This window comes from Lontra canadensis, unplaced genomic scaffold, assembly GCF_010015895.1.
Source record: "Lontra canadensis isolate GAN:19392208 unplaced genomic scaffold, GSC_riverotter_1.0 scaffold13, whole genome shotgun sequence".
Classification (NCBI taxonomy): Eukaryota; Metazoa; Chordata; class Mammalia; order Carnivora; family Mustelidae; genus Lontra; species Lontra canadensis.
The window spans coordinates 29,657,442-29,679,917 of record NW_022631007.1 but is presented as its reverse complement, the minus strand read 5'-3'; the positions used below and the strand labels follow the sequence as shown (position 1 = coordinate 29,679,917).

The 22,476-nt window shown below is 35.2% G+C and overlaps 1 protein-coding gene across 1 annotated transcript in view; it reads right to left on the bottom strand.

Annotated features, from left to right (window-relative positions):
* PSMD14 (proteasome 26S subunit, non-ATPase 14) overlaps positions 1 to 22,145 on the bottom strand; it is a 93,264-nt gene extending 71,119 nt beyond the window's left edge. Inside the window, exons 1-2 of the mRNA XM_032857945.1 lie at positions 22,019 to 22,145; positions 19,713 to 19,764 (exon numbers count right to left, since the gene is read on the bottom strand). Of these exons, the coding sequence (XP_032713836.1) occupies positions 19,713 to 19,760 (48 nt within the window). The 5' untranslated portion in view covers positions 19,761 to 19,764; positions 22,019 to 22,145. The remainder of the gene's footprint in view (positions 1 to 19,712; positions 19,765 to 22,018) is intronic.
* Positions 22,146 to 22,476: the final 331 nt, after the last annotated feature.

Genomic DNA, 22,476 nt, shown 5'->3' with positions numbered 1-22,476 from the left:
TGATAAAACCCCCTCCCAAATCAAAATATTGGTAAGGGAAATAGATATTCTGGAATCAGAAAGAATAAATATGAGGTTATATCACTGCCTCATTGCTTAAAACTAAGACTCTTGTGAACTGGGGCTTCTCATACCCATGGTACTGATTACTGTGAGTATTAAATGATAGAACATCAGATACTGCATTAGTAAGGTACCTGGCACACAGCTGCTACTACTCTCCCTATTTTTAACAATATACTTTTTATACTTAAGTTATTGATGTCTGTCAAAAACAGTAATTCTAACATCAATAATATAGATATGCTTTAGAAATAAACACTAAATTTAGATATATAAAGGATAATACTTTGTCTTTCCTTTGAGTTTCACTCATAAGCATGCCTGTTAGGCACACAGATTAAAAAATAACAAAACAACAAAGTCAGCAAATTTCTTCACAGTATACACAGACATACAGCATGCCTGAGACTGATTCCGAATCTGTATACTTGTAAAAACTCTGATTACTGGTTTTAAAAAACTAATCTAATTTTTCTTTAAATAACTCTGAATAAGTAAATCATTCTTATGATAGTACACAGGGTTGATAATAGATCTTAATGTTTATAAAAAATAAAGTGAAGATAAACTTAAAATGAATTTCCAGTGTCCTACAAATATAAAAATCACCTGTGATAAATAGTTTCAAAGAGGTTTACTTTTTCCATATAATTCTAAGGGTTTTATTTCAAGTAAGAAATGTCATTGAAAATACTGAAGAAAAAAATTTATACCCACACTGATAATATGCTTCCATTATCCATAATTTTAGGACCTATGGCCCCTTCTAAATAGTACCACAGCCTTTTTATATCCCCGTTTTTCATCAATATTCCAATCTATAAAATATTTAAATACAATGTTATATTAACAATATTGACCTGCTTTAATTCAACATAGTATTCGAAGGCCTAGACACAGCAATCAGACAAGAAAAATAAAAGGCATCCAAACTGGAAAAGAAGTAAAGCTGTCACTATTTGCAGATGCCATGATACTACATATATAAAAACTTAGAGACTCCATAAAAGCCATTAAATAAATAAGTTCAATTTAAATTTATTTAGATCTATTTAAATCTACTTAATTTAATTTAAAATAACTAATAAAATATATAAATAAATAAAAATTAAATAAATAGAAAGTAAAATGAAAAATTCTATTTAAATTTATTAAATAAATTCAACAAACCTGCAATTAATCTGTTCCATTTCTACACACCATTAATGATCTGTCAGAAAGAAATTAAGAATCCCATTTCCAATTACACCAAAAGAACACCTGAAATAAATTTAACCAAGAAAGTGGAAGACCAGTACTCAGAAAACTATATGACACCGATGAAAGAAACTGAAGATGACACATGCAAGTCGAAAGACACTCCATGCTTAAAGACTGAAGAATTAATACTGTTAAAATGTCCATATTATCCAAAGCAACCTACAGATTCAGTGCAATCCCTATCAAAATACCAATGGTATTTTTCATAGGACTAGAACAAATAATCCTGAAATTTGTAGGGAACCACAAAAACCCTGAATAGTCAAAGCAATCTAGAGAAAGAACAAAAAAGATGGAGGTATCACACAACCTGAGTGCAAACAATACAACAAAGCTATAGTAGTCAAAAGAGTATGGTACTGGCACAAGAACAAATACAGAGATCAAAATAGCCCAGAACAAACCCACAGTTATACAATTAGTTAATCTACAACAAAGAAGGCAAGAATATACAATGGAGAAAGGACAGTCTCTTCAATAAATGGTATTGGGGAAACTGGACAACTACATACAAAAGAATGAAACGAGACCACTTTCTTATACCATATGTGAAAATAAACTTAAAACAGATTAAAGATCACAAACCATAAAACTCCTAGAAGAAAACACAGGCAGTAAGCTTTTGGACATCAATATGAGCAATATTTTTTTTTCAGAAGTCTCCTCAGGCAAGGGCAACAAAGGCAAAATTAAACAAACGGGACTACATCAAAATAAGAATCTGCACAACAAAGTAAACCCTAAAAAACAAAAAGGCAACCTACTGAATGGGAGAAAATATCTGCAAATGATATAAACGATAAGGGGTTAATATCTGAAATATTCAAAGAATCCACACAACTCAATATCAAAAGACAATATAACTAAAAAATGGGCAGGAGCACCTAGGTGGCTCAGTCAGTTAAGCCTCTGCCTTTGGCTCAGGTCATGATCATGGGGTTCCGGGATTAAGCCCCACATTGGGCTCCCTGCTCACTGTGGAGTGTGCTTCTCCTTCTCCCTCTGCCCCTCCTCACTGCTCGCACGCTCTCTCTCAAATAAATAAATATGTTTTGAAAAACGGGCAGAGTGCTCACTTCAGCAGCACATGTATTAAAAAATGGGCAGTGGTTATGAACGGACATTTTTCCAAATAAAACATACAGATGACCAACAGACAAATGAAAAGATGCTTAACATCACTAATCATCAGGGAACTGTAAATCAAAACCACCTCACAGCTGTCAGAATGACTTATTATGAAAAAGACAAGAAATAACAAATATTGGCAAGGATGTGGAGGAAACGGAACCCTTATGCATCATTGGTGGGGATGTAAACTGGTACAGCCAGTATGAAAAACAGTATGGAGTTCCTCAAATAATTAAAAATACAATTACCATATGAACCAGCAATTCCACTTCTGGGTATGTATCAGAAGGAAACAAAAACACTAATTAAAAAAGACATATGCATCTTTATGTTCACTGCAGCATTATTTACAATAGCCAAAATATGGAAATCAACCTAAGCATCCACTGACAGATGAATGGATAAAGATGCGGTATTGATACATGAAATAGTACTCAACCATAAAAAAGAATCAAATCTTGCCATTTGCAAAAACATGGATGGAACTACAGGGTATCACGCTAAGTGAAATAAGTCAGAGAAAGACAAATACCACATAATCTCACCATGTGTGGAATCTAAAAACAAAACAAACAAATAAAACAAAACAGAAACCAACTCTTAGAGAACAATTTCGTAGTTGCCAGGGAAGAGGGGTAGACAGAGAATGGGCAAAATAGTTGGAAGGAGATTACAAGGTACAAACTTCCAGTTATAAAAGAGGTAAGATGTGGGAATGCAGTGTATAGCACAGTGAATATAGTTAATAACATTATGACAACGTTGGTGACAGATGGTAACTAGATCATGTCACAATGCAAAGAAATGTTAAATCACTATGTGGTACATCTGAAATTAATTATAATGTCGTACGTCGACTACCAAAAAAAAAAGCCAGTGACCCTGCTTAAATTTAACCATTGTCTGACGAGGAAGGCACTATGGAAAAGCTTGAAATGTACAATTTTGCCAGCTGATATACAAAAGTTCTAAATTAGCATATGAAAAGTAATCTACATATGGCTATGTAAAATTCAGAGAAGTCAAGTGAATAAAAGGTGGAAACTATCTGTACTTACAAACCTAAACTGAGCTAAGCAAAGCCTTTTGAATGTTCGGCCATAATTCATCATTTAATAGGCCTCTGGGCTTGTTATGGTCTCACTGTTAAAATAAGTTAACAATAAGGTTATCATTATCTACTACTCCTAATATGAGCTCCTAGTACTGCAGGTCTGTTATCTAACATTACTTCTTATAATCACGTAATCCTGCAAAGTGAGTACTATTATGCCTATAGTAAAATGAGGAAGCTGAGGTTCAAAGATGTTAACCAACGTGCCCATGGTGATCAAGATTAAGTGGTGAAGCCTAATTTTAAAGCTGTCAATGTCGTAGTAAATATCTTTTTGAAAACATTAATACAGGAAATGACCTAAGTGTATATCAATAGAGGACTGGTTAAGTAAGTCACGGCTCCTCCATAAAAGGAAACAGCAAACAATCACTTAAAGAAAAATGAAGTAGCTTTTAATGTACTGAATATGGGAAGGGACAATATCCAGGATATACTATTAAGTAGGTGCATGCCACTGTCCAATACGGTAGTCACTGGCTACATGGAGCTATTTAAACTTAAATTTTTAAAATTAAATTAAAAATTTAGGGGTACCTGGGTGGCTCAGTGGGTTAAGCCTCTGCCTTTGGCTCAGGTCATGATCTCAGGGTCCTGGGATTGAACCCCGAGTTGGGACTCTCTCCTCAGCGGGGAGCCTGCTTCCTCCTCTCTGCCTGCTTCTCTGCCTACTTGTGATCTCTGTTGGTCAAATAAATAAATAAAATCTTTAAAATAAATAAATAAAAATAAAAATAACTACCTATTTAAAAATAGCTCGTTTCATTCTTAAACTCCTTGATTTAAGAAGCATAAAAGGCTCAAGAAGTTCTAAGGCATAACCAATAGAGATTAAGGGACAGAAAACATCTCTTCAAGATTTCCTAGAAATACTCCTAACCACTACCTTAACTTCATTAAGCATTTGTTTATTCATAACACTATTTGGGATACCAACCAACTACAGAGCTGCCATTTAGAGGAATTAAAGAAACAGGGACAGACAAAAAAAAAATTGGAAGAAAAAGTAAATATAGAGCATTAAAGAGAGGCTGTGGCCAAAAAGCCCAGGGAAAATTCTATTCTTTTGGGAAGGAAGGCATGGGTCACACTGCCACATCTATTTCTCTTCTCCCTTTCTCATACTGCTGTTTAACGCTTACAGAGGAGCATTTGAAAGCAAGTCTTTCAGTTCTACTCCGAAATCGTATTTTTTCCTTCAAAGGTCATAAGTTACTTTATTATTATATGCCTCAATCTCTTCACCTGTGAGATGGAAACCTGTTGCTTAATCAGTGTTATTTACTAACTACTGGGCATTTTTGCCTAGGAGATGGGAGAGGGAATAATAGCCAAACCTGAGAATGTAAAAGGCAGTCATTACGTAATCCATAATAACAAACAACAAAACATTTGAACTGATACTTTCTCACTGGGAGATAGCTCAGGGAGGCTGAAGGGCCTGGGGATGATGCTAATGTACGAAAATATACCCTGGAAGAAAAATGAATTGGAACAAGATCCCAAACATCCACTTCCTTGCACAATGACAGTGTACTGTCACTCTCTTTTCCTCTTCCATGGATCTCAGCCACTATTCAGATCAAGTCTAGTTCCAGAATGTGGCCTTTCATTGCTGCCCAATATATACTACCTTTCTCAGTGAGTATGGATTAAATATCTGTGCCAGGGCAGAGAGAAAGCCACTCTGGTGTTCACAAAGGGGCAAAGACACAAATTTGTCCCTACACAAACTGGTGACCAGAGAGGGACTCCACAATCTAATCATATCCACAAGCATTCAAAGAAGTCAACTTACTAAGGAAAATATCCTGCAAAATAAAAGACCAAGAAAAGAAGATGTGGCATAGTGAGGAAAAAAGGTATGATGACTCTTTCCAGAAATGTGTATCTCTAAATTACTAAACAAATTTTAAAATGCAAGAATTACCAATAAGTAATTTAAATCCTAAAAAAATTATAGGGCAGATGTTAAATTCATTTCATACAATTGCTACATGTAGAAATCTATGTGGCCTTAGACTACCACACATTTATTTAAGGGAGGGAGACATCTGAAAATGAGTTTATATTATGGGAAAGTTCAAAGAAACTTGCCAGTGTGTGTCAGCTCCATAGCCTATGGGCAGTGAGCATCACCTGTCTGTGCCAGTCAGATCACCAACCAACATTACTGTGCAGGCCATTAAAGAAGCTGTTAAAACTCTGGTTTAAAACCAATCTCAGCACAGGCCAGAGCAGCAGATTAAGCAGAACTTTACATCAGTGGCAGGTCTTCCAAGTTCTCTTGATGCCACAGAATTCATAAGTGGGATCAGTATGTTCTAAAAAAACATGGTACTGCAAAAGGAAAAAAAAGGTTCCACAGCATCAAGCCGTGTAATACTTGAAACCTCATCATCAAAGTGACAGTTTTCAAGTGCCATTTATGATGCCCTAGTCTGGAAACATCCCAGCTAACCCATCTGATCAACAATTTCACAGATGGAAGCACTTGATGGCTAATTGGCAAGTCTATTATTCAAATAAAACAGCTCTCTGTACCTCTTCTTTCATTATTACAAGTCAAGGTACAACAAGACTGGTCATTCAAATTAGCTTATTAAAAGAAGTGTCTTTCCAAAAATATTTTTTAAAATAAAACAGCTTATTTTGGCAATTAGTTTAGAATACTAATTGATTTCTGAATAGTAAGGAAATGTTTTATAAACTAAAAGGAATAAGATATTAAACCTTCTTTAAAAAGTTGTACAATTTGTATCCTCTATTTTTAATCAGTATATCAAGGTATATGTTACATGTTATCATAGAGAATAAAATGAAATATTCACTCATTCCTTAAATATTCTTAAAACATGAAACAAGAATGACATATCGCAACAAAGAAAACTCCTCTCAAATATTTTTTGCGTTTCTTAAAAATTTAAAAAGCAAGCATCCGGGGGGCCTCGGTGGTTCAGTCGGTTAAGTGTCCAACACTTGGTTTCGGCTCAGGTCATGATCTTGGGGTTGTGGGATAGAGCTCAGGTGGGCTCTGCACTCAGCCCGGAGTCTGCTTAAGATTCTCTCTCCCTCTGGTCCTTCCCACCACTGCATAAGAGGGCATTTGAGGCATTTTCGCTCTCTCTCAAAAAGAAATAACTATTAAAAAAATTAATAAAAAGCAAAGCTTCTTACTCTTCACCTACATTTTGCAATAAAAAGTTCCAGACTATTTAAGGTTTTTTTAATTTATAAAGCAAGTAGCCAGTGACAACACTGTAAGATTATCTATGTGAGAAAATGTTGATGTAGAATAGCCCTCGGCAACAGAAAAACTTGTGTTCTAACTCTAGCTTCACTTCTTAGTTCTATGACTCAAGCCTATAATACAGGAGTAATTATCCCTACTCACACAGGATTGCTGTGAGGATTAAATGAGATTAAATTCATAGAACATCTCAAAACACGGGAGGCACTCAGCATTAGTCCATTTGGCTCTCATCCTCTCCCCCATCCCCACTTCTATAAATTCTATGAAAATCCTGATAAAACTGTCAAAATATGTGGGTTCTCTTCATGGATTCAGACATTTGCCCTAGATCCCACTGACAATTACATTCCCAATTCAGACTATATCCCTTTATTGATACAGTAGTGTTACAATACAGTGTTACAATACAATACAATGTTCACAACCCTCAAGGAAACCCCTAAGAAAGAGTCTTGCTGAAAGACTAAACTATAAAATATTCCAAGATCTCTTTGGTAGGTGTTAGCCTACCAAATAGAAACTGGGGGGGGGGGGGGGGGGGGGGGGGGAATGCAGAGGAAACAGCAGCCAGAAACTGTGGAACCAAGTGAAAACCAAAGTAAAATCAAAATCATCTCCCTATAGTGATATGACTATTTAATAGTAACAAAAATGTATTCTATTAGGTGATAAAATAAGCCATTTCCATTTAGTAAAAGAACACCTCCTTCTCTATAAAACCGAAAGGGGTGCTTTTCCAACTAGGTTTTGTTGTTTCATCTACTTCTGATAAGCATTTTGCTTTCAATTACTTAGGCTCTGGTGTTTAGAGCACTAAGGGAATAAAGAACTCATCCACAGACAACTACACAGGCAATAAGAATGTACACAGGTAAAAAGAGGGAAAATATACATAGGAGTAAGAGAAAAGTATAACTATCTGAATCATTAATTTACTCTTTATTGTCCCTAAGCCCTCCCGTGGTGCTCCACACAGGCACTCGGTGTCCTGGCAGGAAGAGCCCATGAAATCACCAGCAACAGTTTGAAAAGCAGCACTGGAAGGCTGCTCAGTGGAGACCACTGCCCCGCTCTAGTGGCATGCTTCTTGGGCACTCAATCCAGGTAACAGTCCACAAAGAACCACCTTGACTGTTTGTTGTGGGAAACAACACGTCTGCCCAGATTTTAGATGAGAAGGATATCTACAGTACTGTCCAAATGATAATATGATCTGAAAAATTACAAGTTACATTACAAAAGTTTAAGGTAGGAAACCCAAAGATCAATGTACCAAATGAGCAAGGTAGCCAGTAAATCAAATATGTAAAACAATGTAGAAGGCAAGGAAGAAAAAGACACAGACTGGATTTTCAAGACTGTAACACCCCCTATATTTGGCAGATTGAGATTATATTACAATACCTCAGTTTCCTATACTAGACAGAGGTATCTTATTTCTCATCCCATTTATCTTTTCTACCAAAAACAGTATCAAATGTCATAGATTCATCATATCTTTGACTTCAAATTTAGAATCTTAATGTTTCATTTTTCCTCATAATTTTGATTTTCTATTTCATCAGAATGTGATTAATTCTGGAAGATAATCTCACTGTAATTGAAAATAACTGCTCCCCTTATATTCTAAAGAATTCAAACAAAACCATTTATGGTAATTTCATATCATAATAGAAATTTAACATTCACAAGTGTCAAAGATCCTTCCCCTTGAAAGACCACTCACCAGAATGTTCAAACAAAATGACAAGAGAGTAACTATAATGCACCCACCAGGAATTTGTTTTCCTTTCACTTGAGATCTCTCAAGAGTAGATCTGAGACCTCTCCAGAGCACCACATTTTTCATGGGGTTTAATATCTATTCAGAAGAATTACATTACAATGACAACTAGAAAGAGTGTGCTCTAATTAGCTTGCTATTGACCTGACCTTTCTTAATTTTCTAGAGTAGAAACATCAGCTCAAGTACACGAATAGAATAATTAGGGACTATACTTTTAAAAATAATAAAATTATTACATGACAGACACAGCAAATGAAAAAAATTAAAGGCATGTTGTATTTTTGCTTTGTTTCTAAAGCAAAATCACTATTTATTTGTAGTTAAGCAAAGAAAGAAAACAATTACAATTTCTTGACCCTTCCCTATTCTTAACAGGCAGAAAAATGGCCAAATTAATCTACGAATATTCAGAAAGGCTCTTTGTGAATGTTCAGAGAATCACATAAGGATAGACACTCAAAGAATCAAAGAGAAAAAAAGGTAGCCAGAAGCATCCATCGGTATGTAACAATTGTCAATACAAACAGACTAAAGCACTCAAGGAACATAATCGTAAAAAGTCTTTTTAAATGCCTGCTCATTTTCATGCTACTGCACCTTTTAATAAATAAAGGTCGTATTTCAAATGTGACAGATGTAAAGATTAATTGTACACATTAACTGTGTACACATTAACTAAGTACACATAACCTGTGTTGGCTCAAGCTACACCAGAATCTCTTTGGCAGATGAATATACAATAAAATAATTTAATCTGTAACTTATCTTAAAACTGTATTGTAGTAGTTTCTTGTCTCTGCTTCCATTCTTTCCATCTTGCATCCCATCTCCAGAGTACTCTTTAAAAATGTTTCATAGGCATAACTCCTTTGCTCAAAAATCTTTAATGATTTCCCAACTCACTTGGAAGAGAATCTTCTATAAGGCCCTACATAATTTAGCCTCTGGCAACCTCTCTAGTGTTATATGAAATACCTAAGTAAAGCATGAAAATAAGTACTGAAAAGCAAATTAAAATGCATTTCTGATTTTGTTTCACTAGGTGCCTTTTTTAAAAAGTAGTAAAGAAAATGTTATGTAGTATCATTTAATGGTACTCACTGACTTGTTCTTTTGCTTAGCTTTTTTGTTTGTTCATTTGTTTATTAAAAAGAGAGAACATTATATATGAAGTAAAAGTTCCTTTTGCCTCCCTCCATTCTCATGAATTTGTGTGGGTTTATCTAGACCTATGGTAGTCACTAGCCACATATAACAATAAATTTAAATAAAATTGAAAATTTAGTTCTTCAGTCACATGAGGTAGGCACAATCCATGGACTCAACAGCTACATGTGGTTATTAAACTTAAACAGATGTTAAAATTAAATAAAATTTAAAATTCAATTCTTCAGTTGTTCTACTCACATTTCAAGTGCTTAACATCCTGCCACTGATGGCTAGAGGCTACTGTGTTAGACGCAGTATAGAGTATTTCCATCACCGCAGAAAGTTCTACTAGACAGCGCTGCTGTAGAACTTGTAATACTTTTACTCGAGAGTTATGTACCTTTTAAAAATTGTTGTTTTTAGGATTAATATTAATGCTTTCATATTGTGTATCTCTCCACAACCTGAATTTTTCTCTTACTGTGTTTATAAGTCCAAGAATCATTTTAACTGCAGTATAATATTCCATCATAACACATTTTTTCCACAGAAAGACATTTAAATATTCTGCAATTTTTCAATAGTGTAAACAGTGTCATAATTTGTTGTAAATCCATAAACACACGTCCTGATAAACTTGTGTAAGAATTCTTTAAAGTGAATAAATGGAATTGCTGAGATACAGCAGTTAGGGCATTTTTCAATTTTACTAGATACCATCAAATTGATTTCCAAAGTGACTACAACCATTTATATTCCACATGCAGTGTGTTCATTCAACATATATTTATGGTCTTCTATTTGCCAAGTAATGTTCTAAGCACCGAGATACAATTCTTAACCTATTCCCATACCCATACTCCACACCGACACCCAGCCTACAGAAAAAGAGCTTACATGAAAATTTTGCTGTCTAAAATGTTAACATTTAATACAACAGACTTTTTTTTTTTTTAATCTAATACTTCTTTTAATTTTCACTTCTCTGACATATATTGAAGTTGAGTATCTTTTCTTATGCTTGCTGGCAGTTGTACGAACTGCCATTTCATGTTCTTTCTTCTATGAAGTTGTCCTTTTTTGTCTTACCGATTTGTAGTTCTGCTAAATGTGTTGCAGATGAATGTGTTAAAAAATCTTCCCTCCTTCTATTGCTTGTCTGTTAAGTTTGTTTCTACAGTCTTTGTTGGGACAAGAGTTAGTAATGTATTGAAGCAGTCAAATTAGCAATCTTTTGAGTTTTGCTTTCCTATTTTGAAGTCATACAGACAAAATTTTCTTATAAAAGAAATTTTTAGGGCTATCTTCTGTGTGTCTGACATATTTAATCCTTCTAAGAAACAGCCAAGGCAGGTATTAATCTCATTTTAAAGATACAGTAATTGAAATTTTTATTGTTGTAAAATATAAACAACGTAGAATTTACCTTAAAAATTTAAGTATACATTTCTGTGGCATTAAGTACATTCACACATTCACAGTGTTGTGCAACAAACACCACTATTTCCAGAATTTTTTGTCTTCCTAAATTGAAACCCTATAACCTTAAAAACACTAACCCACTCCACTATTTTCCGCAAGCTCTGGCAACAATCACTCTACTTTCTGTCTCGATGAATCTGACTTTTCTAGTATTTCATATAAGCAGAAGCATTCAATATTTGTCCTTCTGTGACTGGCTCACTTCATTTAGCATCATATCTTCAAGGTTCATCCATGCTGTATCAGATGTCAGGTTCTTCCTTCCTTTTTAAGGCTGAATAATATTCCACAGCATGTACATATCACATTTTGTTTATCCACTCATCTCTCAGTACAACACAAGTTGCTTCTACCTTTTGGCTATTGGGAATAATGCTGCTATGAACAATGGCTTACAAATATCTATTTGAGTTCCAGCTTTCAATTTTGGGGGATATATACAATGACAGAAATAGAATTACTGCATTGTATGTACTTTTTTTTTTTTATGCTTAATTTTTTGAGGAACCACCATACTGTTTTCCATAGAGGTGACATAATCACATTCCTACCAGCAATGCACAGGGTTCAAATTTCTCTACATCCTCGGCGCCTGGGTAGCTCAGTGGGTTAAGCCTCTGCCTTCGGCTCAGGTCATGATCTCAGGGTCCTGGGATCGAGTCCCACATCGGGCTCTCTGCTCGGCAGGGAGCCTACTTCCCCCCTCTCTCTCTGCCTGCCTCTCTGCCTGCTTGTTATTTCTCTCTCTGTGTGTCAAATAAATAAATAAAATCTTAAAAAAAAAATTTCTCTACATCCTAATCAACAACTCTGATTTTCTAGTTTTGGGGTTTTTTTCTGACTAGCCATCCTAATTGGTGTCTTCCAAAATTATAAAGTTTGATTTTCACAATCATGCCTCAATCTACATGCTATACATTTTTGTATATAAAACAGGTAGGAATCTAGTATTAGTTTTTCCCCCCATAGAGAAAGCCACTTGTTCCAGCAGCATTTAATGAACCACTCAGCTCGCTCCTTCCTCACTAATTTTTAATACAATCTCTGTTAGAAATCAAGTTCCCATATATGCATGAGTCTATTTCTAGGCTTCCTACTTGATTACGGTGATCTATCTATATGCGAATATTAGCTTACTTAAGTCATATAACATTAAAATATATTTTGATATTTGGTAGAGCAAGTCTCTTTTTCCTTTCTAAATTATTTTCTTGAATTATTTTTTGTTATATGAATTTTAGGATCAATTTTCTAATTCCATGAAAATTCCGGTTTATATTTTTATTGGAACTCCACTGAATTTATGATTAAATTGGAGAACTGGCATGTGATATTAAGACTCCTCATCTGTGAAAATGGTATTATTTCCTCATTTATTCCAGGAATTTTTTTCCCATTCTTATGTTAAGTTAATCTTTTCTATAAAACATCAGACCAAAACCCAAAAGACAAATAACTGAAAGAACATTTCTACTCAAAGACCCACAGAAACAGAAAAATGATTATTAGTTATGTACACAAAATCCACATACTGTAGGAATTCAGAGTTATAACAAATAAAACAGAGTACATCCAATTCAGGAAGGGTTTTTGTGTGTGTGTGTTTTTTAATCAAGCCACCTAAAATACTCCCTCAAAATGTAGCTTACATCTCACCGCTTTCAGAAAGCCTCCTCTGATCATTCACCTATAGTATTTCTCCCTTTTTTTTTTTGCATCTGGAAATTACTATCTCTGTATCAGAAAGATACAAACTGAGAACTTACGGGCAACACAGGTCTGTATATGTATTTAGTTCAGCCTGTGTCATGTTCCTTAAAACAAAAATCAGAGATCAAAACAATTAGGACATTTCACACAAAAATCACAGAATCTCTGACTTGCAGATATGTCATTCTCTCTGAGGGACCCAGCTAACAAAGATTCCATTTCCATGCTTTCTTGATTACTAGGGCAGGCAAATCATACTGATTTTTAAAGCTTCCACATAAAAGTGACCTATTAATTTCCAACTCACGTTACACTGGTCAAAGTTAAATCATGGTCAAGCTAACTTAAAAAATGATAGAGAGATAAAATCCTACTATGTGCCGGAAAGGTTATAAATCACAAGTTATTTCCTGTAATTGATGACTCTGCCTTCAATCTCTTCCCTTCTATCTATTCCACAAACTTCCACTAGAATTACTTTACAAAAACAAGACTGAATTAGGGCACCTGGGTGGCTTAGTCAGTTATGGGTATCTTGGTTTTGGCTCAGGTCATGATCTAGGGATTGTAAGATCAAGCCCATGTTGGACTCTGTGTTCAGTACAGAATCTGCTCAAGATTCTCTCTCCCTCCCCCTCTACACATGCATGCTCTCTCTCTGTCTCTCAAATAAATAAAATCTTTTTTTTTTAAAGCACACACTGGATTATCTCCTAACTCTGCTAAAAAAAAATCTTCATGAAACTGTAATGCCTATGGGGGGAAAAATGTAAAGATCACTAGGAATGTCATTCGGCCCTTTCACAATCTACTCCAAATTCATTCATCAGCTTCTTTCCTTGTTATTTTCCCTTACATCACCTATTCTCCAATCTTTTGAATATATCTCGCCATATGTTCCAAAATTTAACTCAAACATCATCTCCCCAATTCAGTCTTATGTACCCTTATTGTAGAAAAAGAAACCCTAGGGGCGCCTGGGTGGCTCAGTGGGTTAAAGCCTCTGCCTTCGGCTCAGGTCATGATCTCAGGGTCCTGGGATCGAGTCCCACATCAGGCTCTCTGCTCAGCGGGGAGCCTGCTTCTTCTTCCTCTTCTCTCTCTGCCTGCCTCTCTGCCTACTTGTAATCTTTGTCTGTCAAATATATAAATAAATAAAACCTTTTAAAAATAAGAAACCCTATATCCACTATACTTTCAAATCACATTATTTATAATGAACACTACTATCCACTCATAATTCATGTGTCTCTACTAGAACGTAACATACTGTGCTGGCTTCCAAGCAGCACATATACTAAAATCAGAAGGATACAGAGTAGAATGTAACATACTTAGGTTAAGTAACAATATTCTTAGAAAATCAAGATACTGGCAGAACAAATTCAAATACAATATAAGCTAACAGATGTTACTGACATTTCATTTAAGAATTCATTTACTTTTCTTTTCTTCCTTCTTTTCTTTTTTTTTTCTTAAAGATTTATTTATCCTGGGGCGCCTGGATGGCTCAGTGGGTTGAATAAAGCCTCTGCCTTCAGCTCAGGTCATGATCCCAGGGTCCTGGGATCAAGCCCCGCATCTGGCTCTCTGCTCAGCAGGGAACCTGCTTCCCTTCCTCTCTCTCTGCCTGCCTTTCTGCCTACTTGTGATCTCTGTCCTTCAAATAAATAAATAAAATCTTAAAAACAATAAAAAAAAAAAAAAGGAAACTTCTGGGAAAAAAAAAAAAAAAACAACGATTTATTTATCCTGGTGAGAAATAGCACGTGCACAGGAAGGGGCAGAGGGAGAGAATTCTCACTGAGCTTGGAGCCAGAGGCGGGGTTTCACCTCTTGACCCATGAGATCTCCATCCATGAGATCACGACCTGAGCAGAAACCAAAAGTCGGACCCTAACAGACTGACCCACACAGGGGCCGTGAGAATTCATTTACTTTTCAACCTACCTTAAAAGCTTACCTTGGCTGTTTCTAAAGCTAAAATGGACCCAAAGACTTACACTAAAAACCTTTTAGAGACTGGAGACTATGCTTTGACTAGGCCTATCTCTTGCATTTTATCTTCACAGATTTTGGAAAGTTTAGTTGCCAAAACCCAAATTGGGATAGTAACAAAGATAACCAAGTACCCAAATTACAGAAGTAAATGCTTTTAATAAATCATCTCATATTTTACAGTAATTTCAAGTTCATAAACACCTCAGCAAATAAAAAAATACATTTGAAATTTAAAGCTACTAGTTAACAAATTTTAGTATTTCTAATAAAACATCTATTTGTAGAGCACATGGGTGGCTCAGTCCATTTAGGGGCTGCCTTGGGCTCAGGTCATGATCCCAGGGTCCTGGGACTGAGCCTTACATGGGGCTCCCTGCTCAGCAGAGTGTTTCTCCCTCTCCCTCAGTGTGTATGCTCTCTCTCTTAAATAAATAAATAAATCTCTTGGAAAAAAACTGTTTGTTTCTACTTCAAACTACTAAGAAGTTTATACTGGGGATGCCTGAGTGGCTCAATCGGTTAAGCATCTACCTTTGGCTCAGGTCACAATCCCAAAGTCCTGGGATCAAGTCCCACATTGGACTCCTTGATCAGAGAGAAGCCTGCTTCTCCCTCTGCCAGCTACTCCCCCTGCTTGTGCTCCCTCTTTCTCTCTCTCTGACAAACCAAAAAAAAAAAAAAAAAAAAAAAGTTTATAATTAAGTATGGGATTGGTGGATAGATTTAATGATGTTAGCCTATCACTATTCAACATTTTTTTTTAAGGATTTTATTTATTTGACAGAGAGATCATAAGCAGGCAGAGAGGCAGGCAGAGAGAGAAGGGGAAGCAGGTTCCCCGCTGAGCAGAGAGCTCAATGCGGGGCTCGATCCCAGGACCCTGAGATCATGACCTGAGCCAAAAGCAGAGGCTTAACCCACTGAGCCACCCAGGCACCCCTATTCAACATTTAGAAGTGTAATATGTAAAAAAATAAATCTTCAACTTGTTTTTGTAGGTACAGACATAATAATGAAGAACTAAGAAAAAGTACCATGATTAAGTGCATGGAAGAAAAAGTTTTAATACTGACATTGTGAACAGTATTAAAATATTAAGGTCCAAGGATGCCTGGGTGGCTCAGTTGGTTAAGCATCTGCTTTCAGCTCAGATCACGTTCTCAGGGTCCTGAGATTGAGTCTGCATCAGGCTCCCTGGTCAGCAGAGAGCCTGCTTCTTCCTCTGCTGGCTGCTTCCACTGCTTTTGCTTGTTCTCTATCTCTGACATATAAATAAATTAAAATCTTTTAAAAAATATTAAAGTCCAGTTAAAAGGAATCCAAAGTTAGGCCAACAGATTTGGCAACTTTAACAATTCCAGAAAAGTAATGGAAGAGAAGGCCAATACACAATCTCACAAGAGTCAAAGGTAAGGAAGTATAATCTGTGAGTATAAGCTCTTATTTCAGGAATTCTAGAAATATAAGAAAGGCTTAGTGGTAGGATACAGTGAAGTTTTGTTGTTTTTTGGATACAGACAGACATTTTTGTACACAGAGAAAAGGGTCAGTGCAGATGAGCAAGGTTTCAATATAGGATGAGATCAAAGAAGAAGTGGAAGGATTAGCCGTGGAGAAGAGAAATCATTTCATTTCAGAGAAAGTTCAGAGTTCTCAGAATGAAGAACCCTGTTGTTTGTATTCTCATGTTTTCACAGGACCATCTGCAAACTTACAGCAAGTATCCCTGCCCCATCTTTAAGGAAATTCTAACTTTTCCATTAAGTGCTAAGACAGTAACATTACCCATTTACTTTTGGAGCTTATGTCTCCTTTTCCACTTCTATTGGCTGCTACGCACTACTGAATGGAAATAGAAGCTATTATCTCAAATGTTTTTCACTTTATTAAAAATAAACAACACACATTTTACTTCTGTATATTAAAAAATACTTGACATCCACTGCAAAGATATATCTTAAATTAAGAACAAAAGTAAAATTCAAAAAAAATTTATATTTTTATTTATTTATTTTTAGAGAGAGAGAGCATGAGTGTGAGTTGTGGGAGGAGCAGAAGGAGCAGGACAAGCAGACTCTGCACTGAGCGCAGTGCAAACACTCAAACGCTAGTATTTGGTAGAGGAGATATCACAGAAACAAGCACCCCACAAATTATCCCGTTGAGAGTTTGTCATCTAACTGGGAAGATGAAACACTTGAAATAACAGATTCTCAAACAACATATTTTTAAGTTCAATTAAGAATGCAGGACACATAAGGTGACTAAATTATCAGAAACCAAGGAGAGATTATTGAACCAAACTTAAATTTTTTGCTTATTACGAAGGTTTGCAGTGGTCACTGAGATATGATATAGCTCAATTTGTGGTCAATAAAACTGTATTTCAGGGGCGCCTGGGTGGCTCAGTGGGTTAAGCTGCTGCCTTCGGCTCAGGTCATGATCTCAGGGTCCTGGGATGGAGTCCCGCATCGGGCTCTCTGCTCAGCAGGGAGCCTGCTTCTCTCTCTCTCTCTCTCTCTCTCTCTCTCTGCCTGCCTGTCTACTTGTGATCTCTCTCTGTCAAATCAATAAATAAAATCTTTAAAAATAAAAATAAAAAAAAAACTGTATTTCACATCCAGCAATTTCCCAGCATGGATTTCTAACACGGATATGTAATTTATTTCATCTAACGCTTAAGAAAAGGTACTTTGGTATTTAAATTTGACGCAACTTCCTTTAAGAATTCTACAAAGAGAGATCACTGCCTATATTTTGCAGGTAAATTTGCAGTACCTATGTACCACCTCAGCTCACTTCTGACACTTTGATATGCCTTAACATCATTATTGCTAACTTTGGAATAAATGAGGGAATTCTAAAAGCTATCTAGAATGCTTATGAAAGTATGGAAACAGCTTTGGAAGGGTCAAGTTCCCAGAGACTTAGTCCTCTTTTTATTACAGATTTTATTTAGAGAGAGCAAGAGTGAGAGAGCATGTGCACATGCGGGGTAGGGGCAGAAGCAGAGAGAAAATCTCAATCAGACCCTGCACACCACTCAGAGCCCGATGCACAGCTCAATCCCAAGACCCAGAGATCATGACCTCACCCAAAATTAAAAGTTGGACACTTAACTGACTGAGCCACCCAGATGACCCAAGGCTTAGGCTTCTTAAGAGAATATATTACACATATCTTACAAAAATGAAGAATCATAACAAAATAGGCTGATAGTAAAGGAACATGAGAAACAGTCAAGACCAACAAAAGTAAAAACTAGGAAAAAAAAAAAAGGAAAAATAACTGAAGTTTATACAAGGATACAACACAGAATCACAAAATGATTCCAACTTTCCAAAAGGAAAAGGTTTATTAGTAGAAGCCATGAGACAGACCTACTTAAGGAAATTTTTTTTTTTTAAAGATTTTATTTATTTATTTGACAGATAGAGATCACAGGTAGGCAGAGAAGCAGGCAGAGAGAGAGAGGAGGAAGCAGGCTCCCTGCCGAGCAGAGAGCTTGATGCGGGGCTCGATGCCAGGACCCTGGGACCATGAACCGAGCCGAAGGCAGAGGCTTTAACCCACTAAGCCACCCAGGTGCCCCTACTTAAGGAATTCTTATGAAAGTGCCTCCATGCTGAAAATACCATGAAATCCCCAACAAAACTGTTTCTTTCACAAAATATAAACTATTTTTTTTTTAAGATTTTATTTCTTTTTTGACAGAGAGAGAGAGAGAGAGAGAGAGACAGCAAGAGTGGGAACACAAGCAGGGGGAGCAGGAAAGAGAGAAGCAGGCTCCCTGCTGAGCAGGGAACTCAATGAGGGGCTGGATCCCAGGACCCTGGGATCATGACCTGAGCTGAAGGCAGACACTTAACAACCAAGCCACCCAGGTGCCCCAATATAGACTACTTTAAAGGAAGAAAGACAAACTGATCAATCGTGATAAGAAAATGAGGGAAAGCTGGTAGCTATAAGGATTATGAAAGTAGGTTATAAAAATACTCCCAAATTTTGGTCATAAAACATTATGTTACATAAAAGTCTCGGGAAAGGAACAACACAAGTTATCACTTTTATGAATGGAAAACTGGAAAGATAATCAGTGTAGAACTCAAAAAAAGCAAAAATCTCTGCCTCACCTAAAGCAGAATAAATATTCTGAGATTAGAAAATCTAGGTAGAGGCCATTTGCCCAACAGCAAGAAACAAGATAGATGATAATATTAAAACTGAAAACAAATTTAATTTTAATAAGAATGTAAAAGAAACCATACATTCCAAATTTAAAGAAAAAAAGAGATATTACTTATTATTTCAGCCTTCTATCGTAACTACCAGAAGGAATTTAACAGTATTAAAACTGTACATATAAACATTCTATGGGTCGGTTTTCTGGATCTTGCCAAAAATATGCCATGTTTACTTTTTCATGTGTTACTTCTAAAGTCTACATTGTAAACCCAGAAATTAGCTTGAGTCCTTTTTATTTTTTATTAAAAGTTAAGTTTGAGAACCTTACATATCGCCAAATTTTAAATGAAAGAAACAGAGAAAATTCTTATTCCTAGGAGAAAATTAAATTAAGATAATAGAAAATGTTCCCCTCATGTTATTTAGTGTTGCAATACAATAACCAGCCATAAGGTAAGCTTCTTACTATAAGGTTACCTGTGAGATGATTTTCTTGAGACTGATTTCTTTCTCTTTGGATAACTAGAGAAAGACGTTTAGTTTACAAACAAAGAAATACTGAAAGTCTATATACTAACCTGGCCCAGTCCAGGCATACCTCCTCCAAGTCTAAGAAGTCTGTCCATATTTCTAGAAAACAAAACAAAGGAAAACGTTCCTAAGCACAAAAGTGTTTACTCAATTGCTATCTATATAATTCACCTTCAGTCACTCAGTATGTCAAAAATATTGGTGGTAATTACAACACAACATCAGACTTCCTGTTAATTAACACCACATATTAATTCAAGAAGCTGTCTTCCATGCTAATTAACAGACCTTACTTTACTGCTTTGGTTTTGGGTTATCCCTGGTTTTAAAGACAAGCAATCTTAGCATACTTTCAAAACTTTGCTATCATTAAGTTAATTATATTTTCTCATTGTTATCTAATAAAGTACCTGAATGAGGAAAAAGTGCCTGAAATGCTTATCATATGTATGATTGAATTTCCTTCAATTTGTTGAATGTACAAATAAAAATCCTCACTTTTAAATTAAATTTTAACATCCTCATTAGTAAGTTCTGTGCTAATTAACTTACAGCTTGTCAGTTATCATCAAAACTACATGTGAAAGACATTGTGAGCAGATTATGGATCTCTGAATTAGCATCAAAGGCTTTTTTAAAATGAACTCATTATACTAAAAGAAATATTATAAAGTAAACATTAAATGCATTAAGATAGTGTTCTAGAACCTACACAGATATTTTGCCTTATTTCAGATGTTGTGGAGATATATACCTTTTTTACTAAGGAAATTCAGCTATTCTCAATGATAATTTCAGAGTTAATCAATACAAAGATTAACTTTAGAGTATCAATCTGATTTGTTTTTATATCTAGAATAACTATAGAAGACATTCTTAAAAGCTTGAAAAACTCAGAAAAAATCAAAGGAAAGAAATAGCAAGAGTATCACTATGACCTCAACTACACAAAAAAGTATAACCAAATTCTAGAAAACTAGTATCAGTGCAACTAAATGCTTTAAGAGTGACAATGAAGCATTTCTTCTACTTGAAAATTGCTACTGTGCCTTAAAATTCCTTTTCGAAGTTTATGCTTTAGATAATGGTTATTACTACAATTTATATTCTAAATTAAATGCTAATGAATTAGTCATTTGTTCATACTGTTTTACTTGCTAGAACTGCTATATAAACTAAAAATTAATAATGTACTCATGATCATTACATTACAGCTTAATCATGTTTGTTGATTCTCCTATATTTAACAATATTAATATTGCAAACTTTATCCAAGTCCACACACAGAAAAATGCACAACTGACACAGCCATGGAATCTTCACAAAATGAACACACTCCCATAACCACCACCTAGATAAAGAAACTACATTATGGCCACCTAAGAACACCTCTCATGCCCCCCTTCCAGTCCCTACCACCGTGCAAAGACAGAATTTCAACTTGTGATAGCATGGATTAGTTCTGCTATTTTTGCATTTTATATAAACAACAATTTATAAAGAACTTTATATCAACAAGTCTGTGAGATTCACAATGGATAAATTCATTTTAAAAAATGAAAGGCACATAAGAAAACTTGCTAGTTCAGACAATATTTCTGCTTTATAACCTTAACACATTCTAACAGCAGCATTTACCAACAGAATCTCCATCAAATTCTCATTAAAATTCCTCAACTCGAATATAGCATTCAATACATGGCACTTTTTAAAGGCTATAAATAGAGGGGGAAAACCCAAATAGTTTAAAATATTAAAGATATTTCTCTAGAATGTATTACCAAAGGAAAAAAAAATTCTTTTAGACCATTTCAAGCTTAAAGAAAAGCAGAAAAAAACTAACATACAGTATACTTTAGACATTATACATATTCCAGGCCAAAGTCGATTCCCAGCTGTGTTTAGTTTATCTATTCCCCCAGTGTTGTTTCTTATGACTTTACACAGACTCCAGATGCTGTGAATATACATGAGCAATGTGGGGAGCAGAGGGAAAGAAAATCTGGCAGGTCAAATTTGTGTTTTTAGTAAAATTAGATGTCTCAGCAAACAGGAAAAAATATTTAACAAACTAAAACATTTTAGATAACATAATGAGGTTTAATAAAAATACTAACATTTGGAAATGAAATATATCAATAAATGTTCTATATCACACTACTTTTTTTTAGAAGTTTACAGAAAGCAAATAAGAACAAAAGTGCTAGTTATCTAAATGACTTTCATGAGCCCTTAAATCTGGGTATCACATATTTATAATTTGATGTGTGTTTAAAAAAATGATGTTTTCGTAACATCTTTATATCATATCCTGAAAGAATAGGTAAAAGTTATATACATTCTTAATTCTCACCTGGTCAGTGGACTACAACTCTTGAGGTTGTAGTCAATTCGTTGAGTTTGACAAATTTCTTCTTAATTCAAGCTCTTGCTTATACTGGCAGGTATAACTTTTCCCAAGTATTTTTTTTCTCTCACTCCTAAAAAAAGTAAATAAGATATAATTATTTTGAGACCTATGGAGGAAAATATGCCATGAGCTTTAAATGAAGCAAAATTCCTAAAAGCGAAATAGAAATCAAAACTGATTTTAATCACCATTTCCAGAAGAATATGGAAAGAAATAGCATCCCAGGAGGCTAAAGAGCAGAGGATTAACCCACATACAAATTTTGTTCTTAAGTTTCTTTTTTGAGCAGTTCTAATTATATGTAAGAATTGACATTTCATTACTTTTTTGAGCAGTTCATAATTTTATGTAAGAACTGACATGTCATGACACTTCATTGACATGTATTTCTAGAGGTGTTT